At 48.6% G+C, this 19,881-nt stretch overlaps 2 protein-coding genes and 1 non-coding gene across 20 annotated transcripts in view; 1 reads left to right on the forward strand and 2 right to left on the reverse strand.

The window, feature by feature from the left end:
• Positions 1-19,881, forward strand: part of LOC122378436 (intraflagellar transport protein 52 homolog) — a 104,083-nt gene that overhangs the window by 31,736 nt on the left and 52,466 nt on the right. For 6 of the 18 annotated variants that reach the window (XM_043359486.1, XM_043359487.1, XM_043359489.1 and 3 more), the window contains exon 3: positions 15,957-15,978. The exons of 6 other annotated variants lie outside the window; for them this stretch is intronic. The gene's annotated coding sequence lies outside the window, so the exon portion shown is untranslated. Of the gene's footprint in view, positions 1-15,956; positions 16,044-19,881 lie in introns of all 18 variants that reach the window. 6 more of the 18 variants (XM_043359492.1, XM_043359495.1, XM_043359501.1 and 3 more) reach the window with 1 other exon arrangement.
• On the reverse strand, positions 280-351 carry Trnaa-ugc. The gene has a single exon. It is a non-coding gene; the product is annotated as a tRNA-Ala (tRNA).
• On the reverse strand, positions 1,391-3,526 carry LOC122378440 (loricrin-like). Its single transcript, XM_043359506.1, has 2 exons — positions 3,469-3,526; positions 1,391-2,874 (listed from the first exon to the last, which is right to left on the reverse strand). Exons 1-2 carry the CDS (start codon positions 3,481-3,483, stop codon positions 1,543-1,545), a joined length of 1,347 nt encoding a protein of 448 aa, XP_043215441.1. The 5' UTR covers positions 3,484-3,526; the 3' UTR covers positions 1,391-1,542.

A 19,881-nucleotide genomic window follows, 5' to 3' on the forward strand; every position in this document is an offset into this window, starting at 1 on the left:
CCTTTATAGCCATTACTACAACAGTCTCCATATACAAAATGTGTCAATGAAAAACATGGCCTTTGACCCCAGACCTTTTGCTTTGACCTGAGGTCAAAACTTTCTTCTCTAGGGCTTCAACTTGGTATCCGGTACCGCATTTGTAGCTTCTTTATTTCAACAAAATGCCAAGGAGGCGGAGGCGAAATACGTGATCTATACAGTGCACTGTAGTAAAAACTAAAAATCACAATACTTGTTCTCAACTTGTCAGCCGAGCCTCACGGCGCGGCAAAAGACTGGAGGTACCGGGGTTTGAACCCGGGGCTTCTCACATGCAAAGCGAGCGCTCTACCACTGAGCTACACCCCCGCGAATGATGATGTGGACCCCCCTTGTGACGCGAGGCCAAAACATAATATGCATTGCCTAAACGTGCTCGTATAGTGGGAAGCATAAACAATGCTTGCTTTATCTATTACTTGCTTTACATCAGTGTGTTTCCAATGTGTCAATGTAGCTTAGTTGTGCGTCGGCGAGTGGGCCTGAATTAGTACCTACTGTTTCGTTAGCGACAGGGACACGTGTAGGGACGGAAGAAGGGCGACGTGGCTCATGGGCGGAAGTCGCCTGCTGACCATGTGTGGACGGGGTGAGAGGCGGCAGTGAGGCAGAGAGGGGGCAGGCGAGAGGACGGGTCCGTGTGTGGTGTTGGTGCCGTTGGAATGGAAATAGAAGACTAGACCGACTCGCACTTTTGTCGGAAACACCACAATCAGTTCATGTACCTAACTTATAGTGACGTGGAAGTCCTGGTGCTGTGGAACTTTCATCATGACCACAAAGTCAACTCACTCGCTTACCGCTCCTCCCTTTAAAGTAAGTACCTGCAGTCGAACACGCGAAAAATATCCAATGATTTGAAAACTGCTGTAGGTAACTACGTCTTGCTTACCTTTAGGTATACGTTTTACGGATATGTAGTTGGTTTGAAAATCGGCCACTGTACCCTAACTGCACTGCTTCTTGAGGAGCCATAGCTACTACCTACCCAACTGTTGACCTGTGACCAGCTCCTTTGTCCTTACCGAATGTGACCTGAGCTAAACCTGAGGTCGGCAGCCCAGCTGACCTTTCCCAGACAATTGTTTTTCTTGTCATTCGGAGCGACTGGACATGTAAAGCTTGATGTTGCTATTACACTTGATGTTGCGTACTCTTCAACCATTTTTTTTTGCGTAGCTGTTCGCCGAAAGTAAACAAACTTTGGTTTCTCACACAACAATCACAATCAAACAACATTTCTCAACAACAGCGTCTAGACGAGACGAGTGAAGTTTTCTCCACACGTCTGTGCTGGCCGTGACCGTCTATAACTTGACCTTCTACGCTGATTGCGGTAAAGCCGAAACGAGAAAAGATGGATCTGTATTTTTCATATGACATTTCTACGCATCGTACACACTATAAATAAACAATATCAAAACAAATCCACTGAGATAAAGGTATCAAATCACTGGCTGAACAATATTGCGATGGCGGGGGGACAGTGTCACCGGAGACTCAGCCGCTGTAGCCGCCACTGCTGCTTGGCGAGCCGTAGCTGGAGGAAGGCTTTGCCGGAGGATATTTGCCCGTTCCGCTGGACGCAGGGACAGAGCCATAGCTGGAAGATGCGCCTCCACCGCTGCTTCCTCCACCGCTGTAGGCACCGCCGCCGCCTCCCCCGCCGCTGCTGTAGCCACCGCCGCCACCTCCTCCTCCGCTGCTGTAGCCACCGCCGCCGCTGCTTCCTCCGCCACTGTAGCTACCACCGCTGCTTCCACCGCTGCTGTAGCCACCACTGCTGCTTCCTCCGCCACCGCTGTAGCCGCCGCCGCCGCTTCCACCGCTGCTTCCTCCGCCACCACTGTAGCCACCACCGCTGCTTCCCCCACCGCTGTAGCCGCCACCGCTGCTTCCGCCGCCACCGCTGCTTCCACCGCCACCGCTGCTGTAGCCACCACCGCTGCTTCCTCCACCGCTGTATCCACCGCCGCTGCTTCCTCCACCGCTGTAGCCACCGCCGCTGCTTCCACCGCTGCTGTAGCCGCCACCGCTGCTTCCTCCACCACTGTAGCCACCACCGCTGCTTCCTCCACCACTGTAGCCGCCGCCGCTGCTTCCACCGCTGCTGTAGCCGCCACCTCCTCCGCCACTGCTTCCTCCACTACTGTAGCCACCGCCGCTGCTTCCACCGCTGCTGTAGCCGCTACCGCTGCTGTAGCCGCTACCGCTGCTGTAGCCGCCACCGCTGCTTCCTCCACCGCTGTAGCCACCGCCGCTGCTTCCACCGCTGCTGTAGCCGCCACCGCTGCTTCCTCCACTGCTGTAGCCACCGCCGCTGCTTCCACCGCTGCTGTAGCCACCACCGCTGCTTCCTCCACCACTGTAGCCACCACCGCTGCTTCCTCCACCACTGTAGCCGCCGCCGCTGCTTCCACCGCTGCTGTAGCCGCCACCTCCTCCGCCGCTGCTTCCTCCACTACTGTAGCCACCGCCGCTGCTTCCACCGCTGCTGTAGCCGCCACCGCTGCTTCCTCCACCGCTGTAGCCACCGCCGCTGCTTCCACCGCTGCTGTAGCCGCCACCGCTGCTTCCTCCACCGCTGTAGCCACCGCCGCTGCTTCCACCGCCACCGCTGCTGTAGCCACCGCCGCTGCTTCCTCCGCCACCGCTGTAGCCGCCGCCGCTGCTTCCTCCGCCGCCGCTGTAGCCACCTCCTCCGCCGCCGCTGTATCCTCCTCCTCCGCCTCCACCACCACCGAACCCTCCTCCCCCTCCGTGTCCTCCGCCTCCTCCTCCTCCTCCTCCGTCAGCCAGGCAGAGCCCGGCGAACATCACTAGGAATATCACCTGAGAACAATAGGTAAATGAGATAAGGAAAGCGTTTCCATTAGCGAATATTTGGTGGACTGTGTTTTTAAGGCTGCCTACGTATTTGAATGATAATATGTAATTGTGGCGTCTTGATTATCGTTTGATGTGGTTTGGAACTAACCATTATGTGGCGTTAAAACTTAAAACTTATTTTTTAAATGTATCCAACGGCAGGTATTGACTTTGTCCTAGTCCGAAGGCTACGAATTGAAAAGCTTTGCGTGAAGCGCAACAAGCACCGTTTGGCGTGCACTCGGGCCCAAAGCCACCCACTCATCTATTCGGACAAGTTTTTTTTGTAATTGTCTTAAGGTATGCTTAAAGCCACGGATTACTTTATGTTATCTCTGAGTGGTGCGTGGAGGATATTTGAAGAGGCTGTTCTTGGTGAAAATGCAAGATCTATTGTGCGAAAATGTGATAATTGAAAACAATACATGCATGTAAAGACATTTTTAATCTGCTACAGCAACTTTTAAAGCTGAAGTGGGATCAAAATTGTTGAAAGTCTGAGTGATTGCGGTGTTTGTACCCAACCTCCACGATACACGTTTGTGCTCGCTATCTTACCCTGATGGGCGTCATGTTGTGGCCGTCGTGTGGCTCCGGTGGGGGCCGCTGGCTGCTGTGTGCCGCTGTCCGGAGAGCCGGCGGTTTTATAGGTAGGTGCGGCGCTGAGAGAGAGGGCTGACCTGCCGTGTCGCCGGCCGTGACTGGCACACGGCACGGCGGCACCTCTGACGCCCGGCCGCCTCTGCCGGCGCGGCCGGTGACGTAACGACACGAGCTGCGACAGCCGTCCGTCCCCGACAGACGCTCCGTCTGGGGTGAACGCCCCTCGAGGAGCGCCCGGCAGAGCGCAGCCGTGGGTCGTCTCCGACAGACCCTCTCAGACCTTGACACTGGCGGATGATAAACAATGGCGCGCCTTTCACCGTCGCGGGCGCTGGAAAACCCTGTCAGCTCAGACAGTTTATTGTGCGAGCCACGCACCCTTTCGGCTGTCGTTGCCGCCACTCCATCTCACTCGGCTCTTTGTCGCCAATTGTGACACAGTCTCGGCTTGTTACTGACTGAGTGGATTGTGCTCGATGGTACGGTTCTCGCGAGATTAAGCGGAAGGTTTTGCTCTTTTACATTTCCGGTTATATCTCAGAAACTAATCGATCTACGATGTAGCCATTTTACACGATCATGGCCGGCTTGTGAACCAACAAGTCGATCGCATCTTCAACACTTAAAAGCTTAAGACGACGAAGATATAGCCTGAAGTACACTAAGTTTTCTAGGTGCAAAACCTACCGCTAAAACCCGCGAGACCTGTACATATCGTCAATTTCCTCACGGGGGACTGGTTTGATCGGCTGGTGTTTGATCGGGTAAGTTTTGCTTGCTATTCCTCATGCAGTTTCCTCATACAGCTGCATAGTAAGCAGTGTAAGATACAACTGTCGATTATGCAAAGCATCCAGAGTAGCTATTCAAAGCCACTTACTAAGGCCCGCTTAGCGGCGATGGTTGAATTTGTGACGGACAGCGGCTAACGGTACGTCGGCTAACGCTCGTATGTAACGGCGGAAGCATTGTTGACAACATTGATCGGAGTGTGCAAAATTTAGCATTGATATTGCACATGTTACCCGCCGGACAACGTCAACCTGCTATTAATAAAAAGTGAATTTTTTATCGATTAATAGTTCGGGATAGAAAGATGCTTACAGTTTATATAAGAGATGTGTGTTAATGGTACCTATTTATTTATTATCGCAATTGAGTCTTATTTGAGTTTTTTTGTATAACTATTGCTGCCAAAACTCTTCATTTTTGTCGAAATCCTCAGCTCAAAGCTGCATAGCAGCAAACGGTCTTTTATGTCTTCTCCGACGAGCTAATATTGGTGCAGTTCTGCCTGAGCTTGCGTCATTATGTCTATGCAAGCGTTCTATGAATTCGAGACATGAATCATTGCTGTGCATCGGGAACAGATGTGGTACGAAGCATTGCGGGCACCGCTCCATTCAGCAGCTAATGAGGCCTTTGGCGTCAATGCCGCTCAAGCACCACATTTCGTGATATGAACCAACTGTTGCGGCATGTCCAAATTGAAGGCATTGGCACGGGCATTCATCCGTAACACAATAGTGGCTCACTTTCCCTCCCTTTTTTTCTGACACTATGAGTTGCTTGTTTCTTTTTCTCCGTTAGCTCATGTTTTGTGTTAAAAGTCGTCTTAAAACAGACGAAAATATTTTTCTACATAAACTGGAAAAGCGATCGGAAGAAAGAATGGTGGTCACAATCGCCTTAGGCCATCCCTTGCGAAATAAGACATCAATCATATTGATCTTGAATTTCGTGCAGAAGAGTCGTTTGCCGTCGTTATGGGATATTTTGTTGACCTGCGATTAAAAGGACTGGTTTAATGGTTGGTCAACTTGTTCTCGTGCACGAACATCGGTTCTTGATTTTTTTTTAATTTTACGTAACCTTGTTTGACTGTGAGGCACCAGTTATGGTATGCGTCAGCCTTGTTTCGCTAATAAAGTTTTTTTTTTTTTTGTTGGGGATTTGCTGAGCTCGCATCAGGCCAAATAGTTTCTGCATTAGAAATTAACGAAGCCAGTTTTCTCTCACGTCTTCGCAAAGGCCTGATAATGCCATCAAGATGTCAAATATCACAAACTGTGCACTTAGGTGCCTGCAAGGAACAGCTGCGTCTATTCGATTCCTCTCTAATAGGCTCGCTAGAAGGCGTGTTCTTTCCATTCACTGTGTACCCAATGACAAACACTACTTCGTTTTGTGGTAGCGAAGGTTTGCATGGATAGAAGCTACTATGGTTAGTGATTTGCATTTTCTCCCGAGTGTGTGATTTCTTCATTTGAAGTGTAGTGGTAAACACTACCTAGGGAGCCATAACTGCGGCGCTGAACGCATAACATAACGCTGTCTACTTGAAATGATTACGGTGAGTTGCATTTGCCCAATTCCTGAATGCTTGCTCGCGTGCATGGCACGCCGTTAGCAATAATCATACCTAAATGGCGGATAAACACAGGCATTGGAACAATCATTGACGGTTGGTGGCCACAGCCGCCAGACTTGACCGACTAATACCCTGACCTTGTGCAGAGTCGGTCCGCCGAATTCACCCAAACTCTCACGGCGTGCGCTTGGCTCCCGCTGGTGGCGTGCCCGACGTCCTCCGTGACCCGTGACGGTCCGTGACGAGTCGCGTGACGCCCCGTGACGTGACGCGTGACGTCACGTCTGCTGCTCACTGCATCACGGCTGCGAGTGGCGTGAGGCAAGCCGTTAGGTGTCTGATCGTGACGCGTCGATTTGGCGATGGGAACGGCAGCGACAGTGGTGTGGGGTCGGCGGCAGGCTGGACTGTATGTTACGGCGTCAACAGATGTATGACGGCCTTGGCCACCACGACGGGTGAGAAATGAACTGACCGAAGATGCAGGCGCCGGTTTGTTGGTGTGATAAGTGATGGTACGTTTTGTTGGATGATGGATGGGCTCCTGTCGGAGGCTCGGATTAAGTAATAAGTATGTAAAGTGTTCACTGAGCTGGAAGGTGTGCTGCAACATAACAATGATGTAAACATGTGGATATAAAGTGATCCCAAAACGAAACTTATCAGTTGCAATATCGGCACCGGATTTCTATGCTAATTTACTGGGTATCTATGTCGATGGTTCTACGACCAACATCAATAACTATAGCGACTGATCTGTCCCGGTATTGGGAAGCGTCCATCTTAACCGCGGATATCCGTCCCCCCCCCCCCTGAGGTTTTTCGCGAATAGCGGGAAATTGGTATGACTATTCTCTCATCAATTTTACACACGGTGTGCAAGTTTGAACCTCCTAACTTTTAAGGTCCGGTGACCAGGTCACTTTGAATGACCCAACCTCAAGTCACTTTTTTGCAACTTTGTCACCGTGTCAGAGCTACAGTAGATGACGGAGACCTTTGAAAGTCGCAGGATGTTATTAGGTCATTGCTAGCTACAATTTGTATATCTCGTAATTTTGATATCGATGACCTAAGGTCAGGTCAATTTCTCGACCTCCCCATTATAAGTCAATGGGGGGGGGGGGGAATCAACTCCCTGTTTTTTCCACTAAAACGCGTCAGGATGGCCCCATATACCATATATGACTTCATATACGATCAACCTTCATTACCTTAAGGCCTGTTTTGCTGTTGGGCAGCTGTAAGGTCATGTGACGTCATCAAAGGTCGCCAAAGGTTTTTGCCAATAACTCCTTACAGAAAAAAGATACAGCCGCGCGGATGGTCTCATTGTGTTCAGCTCGTCAAGGCGCGTCGAATGATATTCATGATGACCTCGAGGTCACGTGACCTGAGGTCAACCTTTGACCTTTACCTTTCAAGGTCAACATATATGGTCAGATGCGGATTGACGAGAGGATCACGATGGTGCCCTTAGTTTGTTCCTAGCTTGACCAATTCGAAAGTTATTCGAGAAAAAACTCCCTCCATATCTAGCGCCGCCATTTTGACTTTTTTTACCCCTGTGACGTCATCTTTGACCTGACCTGAAAATGACCATTGTAAAAATTGTAGACATTGTCCGTGCGTACCCCATGCCGTTTACCGCTTGTCGCTATCTTGCTTCGTTCTCGAGATCTCAGGGGGGCAGTCATCCGCCCCCCCCCCCCCCCGTCGCCGTCGGTGCGCGGGTTAAATAGTTACGCCGATGAGGTCGGCGGTGGGCGGTCAGCCACCAACTACCCACTACCAACCACGATACAAAACATTGCGGCCAGCCTCCTCACATCATTCGTTTTCGACGCTGAGCACTGCCTAGTTGTAGATTTCTGCTGGTAGGCTTTGCAAGTGCTCAAACCCGTAAGCAATTGCATCATCCAATATCCACATTATCCCTTTAAACTGGCCTGGTTGATGGCATTGCTTTAGGGCCAACTCTTGATGTTGATTTGAATGTAAGTTCTGGTTGTTGATAACGAAATACGCATTTTGGATTGACTATGTCTATTAGTTTGGGGGATTTTCAGTTATTTTTTTTAATTAATGAGGCATCCTCTTACATCTGAATTTCGTAGTTTTCTTTAAACGACGACTTTTGGTTGGTCATGCATGTAACTGCATAACCCATACGCCCTTTTCTGCCACTCTCGGCATTAATTGCTCCGAAACCTTTCCGCATCGTAAGCATGTAACTATCTTTTGGAACACTTTTTAACCTGCCTACTGCGTAGCATCGATCGAAGTGCAATGGAGCTTTGCTATAACATAACGGATGGGTACTTACTTGGTGCTGCCAGCACTCTCGTATTCTGCCATCGCGTAGGCAGGGCTCTCGTGAGTCGTGAGGGCTGCATTCGTCTCTCCATGTGTCCTATGTCTATAGTGTTACAATCGCAATGCATCGCAACACCGGGTCGCTCTTGAGTCTAAGCCTATCTGATCGAACGCTATCACAGATCTATGGTGCGAAGTACACTTCGCTGGTGGCTCAATGGAAATTGGTACGGATTTTCCCATGCGATGTGTGCTAAGACATGGGCCGCCTTTTGTATAATTCATGAGTTATTCTGTTGTTCATGCTGCGTTGCCAAACCATTCCATTTGTTGTGCACACTGCACACTCCCCTGTGATCACATGCACCCTTTGAATCTTACCTTGCCTTAACATGATCGGCATTAGGGGGCCACATGGCCTATAGGGAACCGTTCCCATCGAGCTCGTTCACGTTTGAGACTTTTCTAGTCTAGCATCCATCTGGTATCAGGTCAGGTAGATGGGCGTCTAGTCGAGACTTGGACTGATCGATGGAACCAGCATCCACAACCTTCTTGGGCAGACTGTTCCAGTCGTTGTTCCAGTCGTTGTTATCCCGTGCACTGAATGTTCGTCTTCTCGGCCTCGACTCGGCTTTGGGTTTCAGGAGCTTCCATTGGTGGCCTCGCGTGCGATCGGCGCTGCATGTCTTCTAGTATTAGACCCTATTGGATCTAATAGGTACCAGATATGTTTTGGACTTGGAGTGCTACCTATTCCATATCCTAATAACCTATCATCGGAATCCATGTTTTTTGTTTGTTTGTTGCTTAGGTACTTGACTTTTTCTGCAGTAGGCAAGGTATTGCCATGAGACGGCTGCATTCCCTATCAGTATCGGTAAACATAAACTCACAAAAATACATGAAATAGATGCAGACACATAACATATAGAATTAGATAGATGCATAATTAGATAGGTAAACACGAATGACCTCATAACTTAGATCACTGGCCTAGGAGGAGCATCGTTGAAGCCTACGACGAAATAAAGTGTGATTGTTCTATTTTCCGCACTTATCTTCTTCTCTCACCCAGCATTCAGCATAGTGAATGGACGATTAGATGAATCTTGCAGGAATACCTTCAAGCAGCCGATGTGGTACTACTAGACCTCTACCATATAGAAAAGTTGCTACACAGATAGAAATCCAGTTTGGGCCACCTCGGTCGGTGTGTCCCACACCACAGGTGGCGCTACATTCTTCCACGGTGATCACCAGGCGGCGCCACCTGGTGCCTCAGTGACCAGCAGATGGCGCTGCCGGCCGACCTCACCACGTCGGCTCCGTGGCAGCACTGTCACCTCTGGGGCTGCACTGATGGCGCTACTGTCGCCCCGGCCTGCTGAGCTCGCGAGCTCGCTCGCAGCGGGCTGGTTGAGACGCTATAGGTGTCGCTCTGAGCGGGAAATGCGGTGCCAGAATGACATTTCGCTCCTCTTGAGGCGGATCCCGTTCCTCCGCATTTTTATTTGCTGTTTATTTGGTGAAGATAGGTCAACTGCTCCACTAGCTGTCGCTGAGGATTCCGGTTAACAGCTTTGAAAATAAGATGACAAGGCATCATAACAAAATGCTTTTGACTATGCATCATATGGTATAGGAGCATGGACTTCCTACGTAACAGCCTAAAAAGGCTCATTTATGTTCGGCAGATTTCAATAGCGATTGATGACAGTCTCGGCGGCAACTTGAACTGGCAGAGGCTGTTGGCTTTATTTGTAGAAACTATGTAGGTATAAACCAAAGGTATCATATTGCATCGAATCATTCACCAACCGGCTTTGAAACAAGGAGCCATGATTCCTTTCTCCCGGCGGCAAGCTTATCCATATTCATGTGAAACAGTAGCTCATATAAAGACCTAATGAACCTGAGGCGTATAGGAAATGTTCGTCGTTTTTAACACATGGGGGAAATGATACAGCTCTTGGATGACACGTGGCTGGGAACTGAAAACAACTGTGGCAATCCGGTTATTAAAAAACAATAAGTGAACCTAGCATACCTACTTTCTTTTTGTCTCCATACGCTTTAGAAGTTTAGCTTTATGCATCATTGACTTTAAGGTTTGTCAGCTTTATTTGATTTGTTGCTCCTCTGTCGGTTTATTTTCTCCTTTATTCTACTAGGGCAGCCAAGTCAGGGATAATAGCACCATGTCACTATGCCTTTTCCACACTGCGCCGAATAAAATGATCATTTCTTCTGCGTGGTCGTTATCTGCTTTACGGTGAGCTCTTATCCTTTTTCTGCTTCCATTGGCTTCCAATTTCCTCCTTTCTCTTCTCATCGGCACTTTTCTCTCATTTATCTATACTTCATTGTCTTTTTTGCCCGTCTCCCTCTCGCTCCCGTCCTAGCCTGCCAGTCGTTTTAGTTTTCCTTGCTTACTGATCAAGTTGGCATCAGATAGCCTTACGTAGCAACTTTTCTTGTCTCACTTCACCTTACGCACCGATCCTGTGAGCTCGGTTCACCTTGCATGCTGAGTTGATCGCTCCAATTCACCTTACTTTCTTACCAATCTCTCCGTCTTAGCTCATCTTACGCACCGATCCCTCCTGTGCCCTACGTAACGGTCCAGTGGTTTCAGTTCACCTTACGTACCAATCAGCCCGTCTCAATTCACCTTACGTACTCACCAATCTCTCTTCCGTCTCAATCTACCTCACGTACCGGTCCCTCTCGTCTCACTCCACATTACGTACCGCTCCCTCCGGTCTCGATTTACCTTACGTGCCGGTTCACTGGTCTCGGCTCACCTTACGTGCCGGCCCAGTGGTCTCGGCTCACCGGGGCGCCCGCCGGTGTAAGACGGCGTCGGCCGCGCCGCCCCGATCAATGCACAAGATGGTTGCCATGACAACGTCAGATGAGAAAATGGCGCCACAGGGATGCCGCTTTTCGTCACGAGCAGCGCTCGTTTGGCGTGGAAGTGAGAGCGAGGAGGGAGAGATAGAGAGGGGAGAGGTGTTGTGGTCCTCTTTCCATTGCGAACAACTGGCATAAAAGTAATTCAACTTTCAAGTATCGAATAAAATGCATAATACAGTAGGTATTAATTTGCATTTTAGTGTAATATATGTAGAAAATTCAGGGCGAGGTTTAGATAAAATCTTTGTATCAGTTCGGCTGAACCAACAGAGCCTGCTTCTTAAATGATTCACTACAATCGGCGTGGATCCTGCAGTTCTTAGGAAAGTAAACGGTATTCCGGAGGTAAATTAGTCAAAAGTCATGCAAGCTACATTTTCTACTCCGTGTACAACAGACCCATGCTCTTATTCTTAAATGTATTCATGAAATAGCTCTCCACGGATATTTCAATGTGGTTGCCTCCCGAGATCTCTCTCGCGCTTTTTCTGCGGAATAGCGCAACAGAGCCATGCATTGTGGTCCTATCACTTACAAACTCTGATGCTTGATATGGGCAACCTCATTTGCTCTGCATCCGCGTATCTTGCTCAGATGACTCATCGTTATACCTTTGTTATTTTTACGAACAGCACATCAGTCAGATGTGTTCGATATCAAAGCCCTTTGTTTTGGTACATCTCGCATGACCGCACAACCATCAGGGCAGTGGAAGTGGGATAAATATGTCCGGGAGCCGCCCTCATCCTGTATCACCCCGGCAGCCGAGATAACCCGACCGTTCCATCATTATATCCACCGTATCGGGATACACACGTAAATCACCCGTACTGCTGATATGCAAGAGCGGGTACAGTCACTCGGAGCAGCAGTCAGCACATTCAGTGACTCTGCTAGAGATGGGTCCCTCACACTCAATACCTGAGAGCAGAGCAGTGACTGGAACTGAGACATTTAGTTTCAGAACAGCGATCGCAACACCCAGTCTCTCTCTAGACCAGTCGCTGTGACATGAAGTCTCTGTGAGCAGCAGTTGGACGACCACTTAGTCCCTAGGGACTGAGCTAGGTTCTGAGTAGAGATGTCAATCGGATACCAACTTTTTCGAAAACCGATACCAAACCGATACCAACTTGGTATTTGGTATTCCAATCCTAATGTGTTTGGTATTTTGTTGGTATTATGAACCCTTACTAATGTATAAGAGGCTAAGAAATTGGTAAAAAATTGGTATTTCCCTCATCTTTCAAAGTTGGTTCGGTTTCGGTATTTTCCCACGGTTTTGGTTGGTATTTGGTTTGGTATCGGTATTCCGATTTTCTGTAATTGACATCACTAGTTCTGAGCTCAGAACAGCGTCTGAAACTGGAACGACCGGTCTCTTCGAGCAGTGGCTATGACAGTCGGTCCCTCAGTCCAGACATTCAGTCCCTCGGCTTGGCGGCTGAAACTGGAGCAGTCGGTCCCGCAGCGGCCGTTATCTGGCGCCGTGACCGGCCCGCTATCGCGCTGCCCGCCGCCGCGGTTCATTGAGGCCCGGCCGCCCGCGCCGGGGGCTGCAGTCCATCTCAGACTGAGGACGCGTCTCAGATCGCGGCATTGTCCCGCCGACGGCGGCGCCGAGTTATTGCCGGCCATCGGTCTCCGTCCCCCGTCCCCGGCCCCCTCTGACCCCGACCGACCCCGGGAGGTCAGCGAGGTCACCGCTGCGCGCCACTGACGTCACCTGTCGCGCGGAGACACACTGCGCGGCAGCCGGCGCGGCGGCCCAGTTGAGGCGTTTCGGGACGCCGCCGGGTATGGGCCGGCGCCGGCAGAGATTGTGAGCGGTACTGCGCCGCGGTGCGCTGGCAGTTCGACTCAAAGTGGGCGGACAAATCACTGCCCAAGGCTGATGAGTTGAAACGGAGTCAGATGCGGCGACCGCGGGCGGATTAGGGAATTGCGTGGCAGGGGAAGTAGGTGTTTGGAATTCGCCGTATGGGGGATGGTAGCTCCAGCACTTTGATCCGATTGGAGTGAGACCATGGGATTAGCCGCTTTTCTGTAGATTGCTCAACTATGTCACTAGAAGTCGTTCATAAGCAGTTTCTCCCTGTTTAACATTGATCAATTTATGTTTTGTCAAATGTATTTATAGAGTAGTTTATGGTGCAATGTAGAAGCGATTTATTGGGTTTAAAAGCTGGCTAAGTGTCAACGGTTTTATTATGTATATTGTCCCACAATTCTATTACGACGCTGAATTGCAGGCACTGAATTATGTATTTCGCTTGAATTGAAATGTTGGTCGATTATTAATGGCTTCGAAAATAGCTGTCAGCATCAATTGTACGGCACACTCAGAAAATTGAGTGAAGTGCTATGGACCATTTAACGACACATTCTCCTAAAGCCAAGAACGGACTTATTTACATTTGCAGGAAAATGCATCGTAAAACATTTTCGAAATCGTATTTGCATGTATTAATATGATGCATTAGTATTGATAACGAACCTAGTGGAGAAAGCTCATTTACATAAAGCATGAATATCCTCTTTCGAACTCAACTACCTCATCAAAATATTTGTGCTCTTATATAGGTACTCGTAAAAAACTTAATGGGTCTGGTTCGTTCTATTATGATACAATGGTGTCAACTCTTATGGCTGCACCTCAGCATTACGTTTGTATTGGTCCCATCCGTAGCAACAACTGTCTCCATTGCTCTAAAACCATGGGTAATACAGGCGCATGCCGGCCTGAATCCTGTAATGAACTGTTCCAGCGTTATTTGGACCTCATTTGTGTCGGTTTGGTGTGTTTGCTTTGACATTCACCGGCTGTAGGTTGACATCGACATCGACCTGTATGAACAACCTCCCGCTCGGCTTTGCCCACGGACGGCAGGATGAGATGGAAAACGTTGGTGCTCTTCCTTCTCAGTATGCGGAAAGCGACGTCCTCGAGCGGATCAGTCATGCTTTCGCAACAAGCAGCTCAGTCAGATAGTGTATTCTGCATACATTGAGGTGTGGGAGTAAAAAAAGGTTGTTGAAGACCGAGCTGCCTCAGAAATGGTTTACAATCAATTTGTGTGAGGGATAAGCTCAGAACAACAAGTGCTCCAGTATGACAGATTGTGCTCTGGGCGCGCAAGTAAGCGTGTGGCCGCGGTCGCTCGGTTTGTTTCAATACTCGTTAGGCTGGAATAAAGTAGTGGAGAGTGGGGCAAAGCGGCCACCCGGGGCAAAGCGGCCACCCATCGTTTTAGCCCTTCATAGCTGGCGTCAGTTCCAATTTATGGTTTCCAATTATACTTCTCTTCACGGTCGTTCGAATGAGCCAGACCGGGGTTTCAGGCCCATCACCATTGTTCTGTGAAACACGGAAAAGCATTTCTTGCCAGGTTACCAACTATGTTTACAATTTTGTTAATGTTATGTTATTCCATAACCGTTTGGAATTTTTATAAGCGTTCTTGTCCATGCATTGCATGGTTATCGTACATGTATTCTACCAATTTTAATAATGTTTTTTACCCCACTAATAGCTTAGCTGGAATATTTTTGTCTCGGACGGTATGCGCGGGGCAAAGTGGCCGGGGCAAAGTGGCCACCCCCCCCCCCCCCAATTGGCCATATGTTGCTTCCATCTGGATAAAAATAAAAACATTATTTATATTCAAATGTGTCGTCATGCGTTCATCTTGGCCACTTTTCAGTTGCATGAGTTGCCTAATAATGCAATTAAATGTTTATTTTCATGAAAATCCTTTCTTTGTTTACCTACAGGTGGAAGATGATAAAGTAAACATCCATCCTCGCTTAACCTTGTCACCATCAAATACCCTAGTCGTACACGAGGCAACTATTTTGTTTCTCATATCGGGACTTGAGAAGACACCGGTGGCCGCTTTGCCCCAGGGTATGGGGCAAAGTGGCCAATATGCATAGGTTTAAAGTTTTGTCAATATCTTTCATATGTGAACGCCTTTGGAAATAAAACGCAGTTGAAATAAAAGGCAATTTAATAGGGATCACATTGGCATAGAAAGAATCTTTCCAAGTTTAAAAATCAAGCGTTGGCATCGTGAGAAGCGTTAGGGTGGCTGCTTTGCCCCACTCTCCCCTAAGTGTTCTTTTATCTCGCTTTTGGTTGTTACTCATGTCACCGGTTTGATGGAGAATACGAGAATACCTATCCTTGGAAAACAAACGAAAATGTTTTAATAAAAGTTCATGAACAGGATCTTTGTTCTTTTCAAACCACTAGTCGGTCAATAATCAGCGTAAAACCATTACAACACTGTCTTCAGAATGTTGCATCATTGCTGTGCGCTGCACGGTGTCATTGCATGAGACAAAGGCATGCATTACCTGTGTCAAACCGTTATTGGTACCGACGGTACCGAGTCGACCACATGCTGCGTACCCACGCACCGCGGCCGACAATGATTAACGACTCGGCTGAATGGCGCGTGACGGCCCCCGGGCCGCGCTGGAACCGAGGCATGCGGCCAAAAACTGTCAAATAGACGTTTTTGACAAACAAAATAGACGCTGCGATACCCAATAGATCGGCAGTCCCCACTATGAGAGGTTTGTGCCCTAAATGCTCACCGTGCTACGCCGTCATTTCACCCGAGCAGCGTTTGTTTTTGCCCGCCGCTTTAGAGCTCCTTTTTAAGAACCACGCTATCGCGTATTTGTCCGAATGTACTGTCCCTTTTCCCCATTACACATATGTTGCTTATAAAGGCCGGCATATTAATGGACTTCGGCTTGTGAATAATCCGTTTACGCTGTCCATGGGCGTTTTGCATCAACTAACGTTTTCGTCTTCCTTGTTTTATAGGCGCAGTGGAGGATCATCAGAGGCAAGTACCGCCTTTGTCTGCCACTTTCTGTTCAACCCTGCACTAGGAGCTGGGCTGGCTTGGAGGTAAAGGAATGCTAAGTATTGTTTCTTGCATTAGTATTAAATCCGTTTTCTAATATTTAAAATCACCTTTCATCACTTGATTATTATTCCATTCATAGAGAACAGCAGTCATGTCCAATCTAATCCAAATGAAGCGTCCTGGCCTGGTATAGGCAATGTAAAAAGAAATATCCGATACAAGCCCCAAAGGTGGTCTGAATGAAACGTGCAATATCTAGAACATGAGACCCCTGGGCAAACAGCCATTAAATTTGACTATATAATGTTAAGGCATTATGCATAGCAAATTAAGGCTGACGGTCAATTTCGCAATATAAAATAGCGTAATATGATTGGCAGAGTGCTCGTTTATGGTAATATTGACTAGGGATTATATTTCTTCTAAGAATGGTCAGCTATTATCTGCTGCAACTTTTTAACAAGTTCAACTTTTACCATCGTGTCTGTAGTTTTGCAATAGCCATGATGCCATCTTGGCCATCACTCAAATGAAAAGCTTATTTATATCAAACCACTATAACCATCAGCCCCTATATATACGCTGTCTTTTTACAGTCTTAACTTTTCTATCCTCTGGTGTCTACCCCATTTCCACATTCCTCACAGTGTGCTTTTCTAATTAGGTTTGGTTTCTGACCTTGCGATGAATGTCATTTTAGGTACATGTCTGTTTTTTTGTCTCGAAAGCACTGGACGGCCTACGTGGTGTGTCCCGCGGTACATTCTAGCAGGACAAACCGTGTATTGCGGTACAGTCTATCAGGACAGGTAGACCGTGTATTGCGGCACAGTCTATCAGGACAGGCAGACCGTGTATTGCGGCACAGTCTATCAGGACAGGCAGACCGTGTATTGCGGGACAGTCTATCAGGACAGGCAGACCGTGTATTGCGGGACAGTCTATCAGGACAGGCAGACTGCGACGCTCGCCGCAGTCCCTCACGACTATAAGGAATGATCAAAATGTGTCGTGCGGCGCAATTTCATCGTATATGCTGCAGTTTTTAGGTCACATCCTGCGACGCAGCCACCTCCGGCATTGATGTCGCAGATCCTGGTGTGCTGCAGCCTGTAGGTATACTCGGAGCGGGCGTTCAGCAAGCTCCTGCCGTTATATAACTTTAGGCATAGACTTCTGTATACCGGAGGCGACGTTCAGCTCCTCGGTACATACCGGACACAGGGCCTTAGCTCCCGGCCAGTTGTATAGTGTGTGTATATCGGGCTCTGGGTTTCCAGTGTTCACTGTTCAGTGTTCAGCTCCCAGCCAGCTGTATAGTGTGTATATTGGTCGCTGGGTTTCCAGTGTTCACTGTTCAGCTCCAGGCCAGCTGCATAGTGTGTGTATATCGGGCGCTACCCGGCGGCCGTCCCGGCACAATCGCTGCACAGAGCCGGCCGGTTTTCCGGCCGACCGCAGCCTCCGAGCTGGCCTATAATTAATCCGCGCGCGGCGAGCTGCGGCCAGCGCGCAATCATCCCACATTCAGCGGCTAAATTAAATCTGGCTTTCATAACACATTTGGTGCGCGCTGCTGTCGGCGCCCGCTCGCTGGCTCTGCCGGCTGGCCGGGCCGCAGCCTCCGCCGCTCCTCTCGGCCCGGCAATCTGCGTCGCCATGACAACGGATCAATGCCTTCTGCGGGCCGGCGGTCGATAGTGGGGCCGGCGGATGCTGCGCGGCAGCTCCGGCAGCCGTCCGTGCCGCTGCCGTCCTCCTCTCCCGCCGCTCTCCCGCCGCTCTCCCCTGCTCTCCCCTGCTCTCCCGGCGGCTCCGGCCGCTCTGCACTGGAGCTCGACTCCGGCCGGGGTCTGAGGCGGGAGCGGCGGTTCAGACTGGGACTAAGTCTGGCGGAATAGAGCCGAGACTGCAGGTTCAGGGATGTGCTAGACCTAGGTGATATCTATGAAAGACTATAGATTGAGAAATAACTACAGATAAAGTCAGTACTGACATTGGTACTGAATCTTCTCATATGCTTTGGGCCAGTGATGAAGCTACGCTAATGTTAAAGATGGAGCTAGGGTTAGGGGATGTTAATGATTGGCAAGAGAGAATTATTGTAATAGTTGTGGTTTATGTGTTTGTGAATGTCTTTTCGATGACATGGCCGTTTCAAGATTGCTGTCGTTGCCTTTGTGTATGCGTCCATGTTCTTTTTCTCCTTGGATGTTACTTGCCTAAAAACGTTTCGAAGTGGAATATTTGTTTGGTTCCCTAAGGCACTTTGTGACGTTTCACTTCTACTATATCGGAAGCCATCCTTTTCCTTCCATTTACTCTTCCCGCTGCAAACAAAATGCAACATGACCCGCACATCTGTATTCATATTTGTCGCAACCCCGTGGCATTGTGCACACTGATCACAGGTCCACTATTTGCCGAGGCCACCGATTAGGTCGGCATACACGGCGCGAACCAGGCAGCCAAAATAGCCATCTGTTATCGCGGTGACTGCTGCGCAAATATGACTACAGTGTAACGATTATGATCTGATATCGCCTACCACTTGGTTCTTCGGCTAGTTGTTTGCTGATTTATGTTTCCAGTGGCAGAAAAAAAAATTAAATGTGTCTACGGACTTGATTGGTCCTTCATCACACTAGCTCAAGGGACTAAAGTAAAAAGTGGCACCTTATAATCAAGTAAATTGAAAGTTAAGACGCATGATATTTTGTATTACTATGCGCTCTGTTCGAAATGGTTTTACGATAATAGCCTGACTTTTCCTCCCATCATCGGATGCCCAAAGTAGCCACAGGGCAGTGTTTCGCAGAACCGGGTGATTACTCGTGCCAATCGATTTTCGATAGTTCTGATGGTGCGTGGCTCCCTAACGAAGTTCATGTTTGCATGACGGGACCGATTACCTGCGGCCGCCCCCGCTGCTGACAGCCTGACCGTAAATTGGAGCTGATGGAGCGGAACCTTCTCAGCGGTAACGGAACGATTTGCGCTGACTTTCCAGTTGCTACTGCCCGCCTCGTTTTTGGGGTCTCGTGAGATGCGTGTGCCCCTCAAGACGTTCGAGCATGTATTGTGTTTAGAATATCTTCCAAAAGCACATGAAATCCGGCTTAGCAGCAATGATGCTTGCTTATTATAAATTATTAGTATGCGGAACAATCATGAGAAGCAATCTTCCTCCTTCGAAAATACAGCAGCTAATCTGTTTTCCTATACAGCAGCCTACTTATTTTGGCCAAGTTTACCCTCCCGTACGTATCGGGCGTCTCTGATATCCGGGAAGGGTTACCGGCTGCTTAGCTGAATGATACGCCCACGGCCGCTGGTGCAGTTTTGAGAGGCGCCAAGTTCTGATGCCCGTATGTGTTTCAATCTACATAATCATTGTTCAGAAGCGTACTTGATCTGTTACAAATTCATTATCGGCAGCGGTGAGCGCTACTTTTACAAATATTTTTAGTACAAGAGTCGTTGAGAGGATTCATAAGCATCTCATAAGCGTAGTATCTAGTCAAACTTAGGCATTCATAAACATTGCCAAGCGTAGTAAAATGTTGCTATCCATCCAAACTCTTGCGATATGTATAATTCATAAACGATGCTTGGAAAGGGGATAAAACTCATCGGATTTCCGTACAGCAACAACCAATCAATGGCCGCTCTGAGTGGTAATTCTGAAAACTGCCCGTTTAATGTATTTGCATTATTTCTCTGTATCTTTCACCCTCTCTCTCTTTCTTCTTATTCTTCTGATTTCTTTTCCTATCTTTTCATTTGAATGCTGTCTTAAAATAGCACTGCAGACCTTCCTTACTTCAACTAAGAATCAACGAATGATCTTGCCTTCTGCCCAAGCAGTTATAGGGCGCA

The sequence above is a fragment of the Amphibalanus amphitrite genome, unplaced genomic scaffold (assembly GCF_019059575.1).
Source record: "Amphibalanus amphitrite isolate SeventyFive unplaced genomic scaffold, NRLGWU_Aamphi_draft 000059F_arrow, whole genome shotgun sequence".
NCBI classification, from domain to species: Eukaryota; Metazoa; Arthropoda; class Thecostraca; order Balanomorpha; family Balanidae; genus Amphibalanus; species Amphibalanus amphitrite.